The sequence below is a fragment of the Triticum urartu genome, chromosome 1A, assembly GCF_056163025.1.
Source record: "Triticum urartu cultivar PI428250 chromosome 1A, HENAU_Tu73, whole genome shotgun sequence".
NCBI lineage: Eukaryota > Viridiplantae > Streptophyta > Magnoliopsida > Poales > Poaceae > Triticum > Triticum urartu.
The window spans coordinates 32,559,411-32,562,556 of record NC_141873.1 but is presented as its reverse complement, the minus strand read 5'-3'; the positions used below and the strand labels follow the sequence as shown (position 1 = coordinate 32,562,556).

Genomic DNA, 3,146 nt, shown 5'->3' with positions numbered 1-3,146 from the left:
TGCGTTGCTAATATTTTCGGAATCCCCAACTTATTTCTGGCTTTTTTTTTCTTGTGTTTGTTGTAGTTGTATAATCACGCATATTCGAAACTTACGATTCAACTACAATGTTGTGAATCAAAATCAATTGGCTGTTCATATGTGCGATATTTTTCTTTTTGACTAGTGCGCCCACCATTCGATTTCTTTCTGGTATGCCAATGCATCGAGCAGTTTTATCACCTCCACTCTTCTGTTTTGTGTCAAGTCACTAGGTTCTTATGCTAGTTTGGTGTTACTTATGCTGTACAATTGTCAAAAATGAAGAGACTATTTTGTTTACCTAAGACTGTTGTTTCTTCCTAACTATTTGTATTTGCTAACTCTAAACATATTATTTGGTGAGCTATAATATTTATTGTAAAACCTATTTATGTTGTTCTTTTCGGTAAGACTGTGTACTATATTTGATGCTGATATTTTTTTATATGGCACAGGAACTGCGAAACTTTCTGCTCTGCCATTGCCACCGAAAGCCATGCCGATGTTGCATCGAGTGCGGCCTCGCACGTCTGGCGGCGAGGACCGCCTTAGCGTGCTTCATGATGATGTGATCCTCCTCATAGTAAGCAGGCTGGACACCCGAACAGTGCTCTCCATGGCCGTCCTAGCCAGGCGATGGGTTCGCATCCCCCGTGAGTTGTCGGTGCTCGACTTCAGGGTGAGCGACATACTCCCGCCGGAGTACGAACGGACCGTCGCCCTTCGCCAACGCAACTTGCCGCGTGACGCCACTTTGGCCGGGACACTCGACGGTCTCAAGGCGCGATGCGAGATCGATACAATCAGGTCATTTACCAACGGAATCACGAGCTTCTTGGAAGCAGACAGTGGCCATGACCGGCGCGTGAAGACCCTCCGTCTTGAGTTTTTTCGGACATACAATAGCATCTGTGTGGACCGCCTAATCAATGTTGCGGTCGGCGCATGGGGGGTGGAAGATCTGGAGGTTGTCGTCAGGCAATCGTCTGGTTATGATCACACGCAGACATACAGCTTCCCCCACAACTGTCTCAACCTCCGGTCTTGCCTTCGCAGCCTGACGCTGGGCAAGTACTGTGCACTGCCACCGCTGCATAGCTACAACACGCTCACCAAGCTCATACTGCGTGACATGTCTGCTTCCACGCCCGTCGCCATGTATGAGAGGGTGTTCAAAGACTGCACCGGGCTCCAAGTGCTTCACCTCACGTTCTGCTGCTGTGCACATACCACTCTGGTGGTGGACGCGCCCTGTTCACATATCAGGGAGCTCGTCCTGGAAGAGTGCTCGTTCTTTGTGATCGAGCTGCGCGACCTCCCAATGCTTGTCCGCCTGGCGTGCTGCCTAACCCACACTTCAAAGATTCTATTTGGCTCAGTTCCGAGCCTCATGGACACTAACCTCTCATTCTCTCTAGAGGATGATAGTAAAGTGGCAGCACGATGGATAGATGAGTTTGACTCGTTCCTCGGTATGTCCCCCACCATGACGAACCTTGTCATCCGATTTATTGGGCGGAGAACATGGATTCGGCCCAGTCATCTAGAGAAGAAGTTGCTGCACCTGAAAAAGCTCCTTGTCGCTGACGTGCCTTCAAATTGGGATATCTCATGGACACGTGGCCTCCTCATGGCCTCGACATTTCTCGAGGTCCTGCACATCCACGTGCCCCACTCAGAAACGGAGCCAGATTGCCTGCGCGGGATGAATTGGTCAAAATCAGGCAATGAGCTTCGGCACCATCACCTCAAGGAGCTGGTCGTGATTGGATACACGCAGCGTAACATATGGCTTTTGAAGTATGTTGTGAGGGTGTGCACATCGTTGCAACGCATTGTTTTGCTGAAGGATGGCCATGTTCGGTACATCGGACTCTGGGATTGGCGGATGGTCGGGCAACAAACATGTCCATGGAGCGATGATGAGCAAATGGTGGTGAGACGAATGATGAAAATTTTTGGGCTCAGGCCTCTTCCTGAACTGATCTTGGGATGACCTCTTTATTTATTCTTATGTACACATTGTTATTGAACCTAGAGGGATCTTGTGATCGATGGGAAAAATATGTTTGTCCACAGTTTAGTTTCACTCGATCGATGTCCATTTTTCAATTCCCAAACTAAATAGTAGTATAGTTTGTGGGAGTAGCACCAAGAGTATGCCAACATCCTTGGACGCCTGCAATCTCAAGCTTCAATGGTATGTTCAGGGCCAAGTAACTCCACAGCCACGTACTACGAACATGCCTCATCACAGGCACTAAGGGACTGCAGGCACCGGTTCGTATCATCCTGGTGCTGTGTATGGTTAATCTGATGGCAACATTCATGATCATCAACCGGTAGTGGTGGAGCCAACAACTGAACAATGGGTGTATATAGACCAGTAAAATACTTTTACTCAAGTTTATTTATGTATAGTGTTATATATATGAATTATACCTAAGTATACAAGCATTTTGCCAAACTAGTGGATATACATTTGTACACCCAAGTCCTCAACTAGCTCCGCCCATGTCAACCGGTCCATCTTATACCTGTCCAAGCTGAACAAGACTCTGAGATCAGTATGTTCGCAGCACTAGGATGTAGCTTGTCGGCATTTTCGATCTGTCATCGTATCTTAGTGCAGCATGCAATTTCACGCAATAACTTTGTCTCTAACTGTGTAATCTCATTCGTTTGAGAACCACCAATCATATGTACCATTTCAAGTTTACTTTGCTGTTTTACAATATTCGTTAACTGAGATGTATGCTTTGGTCACCTAAGCTGGCACGCCAGTACAGCGCCACTACAGGTTCTGCAACACCAGATAAATATGTTCATCATTTTGCAAGTTCCTTTTTTAAAAATTATATGCAAACCGAGCTGCATTTATTGCACGAGGTCACCTGCAACTGCTGACTGCTATGCCCCAGCAGGTTCGTATGATGTCAACCCCCCGGCGAAAGGCTGTAGGTTAACTCTTTCCGCTGCCTTGTCCAACACCACCTTATGTGCACACGAATGAGAGAGACAAATCGTGTGCATAGTGTTCTTGCATCGCTCAAGATTAGTGAGTGGAATCACCGCGGGGAGATTTCTCCCACCTGAATATATTGCTCAAAAGCGACCAAAGTCAA

At 47.0% G+C, this 3,146-nt stretch overlaps 1 protein-coding gene across 1 annotated transcript; it reads left to right on the top strand.

Moving 5' to 3' along the window:
- Positions 1 to 500: 500 nt before the first annotated feature.
- LOC147988764 (uncharacterized) lies at positions 501 to 2,347 on the top strand. Its single transcript, XM_087546723.1, has one exon. It carries the CDS (start codon positions 518 to 520, stop codon positions 2,015 to 2,017), a length of 1,500 nt encoding a protein of 499 aa, XP_087402849.1. The 5' UTR covers positions 501 to 517; the 3' UTR covers positions 2,018 to 2,347.
- The last annotated feature ends 799 nt before the right edge of the window (positions 2,348 to 3,146 follow it).

Excerpts from the sequence above, each read along its gene's own strand:
- LOC147988764 (XM_087546723.1), top strand. The coding sequence starts at position 518 with ATGCCGATGTTGCATCGAGTGCGGCCTCGCACGTCTGGCGGCGAGGAC.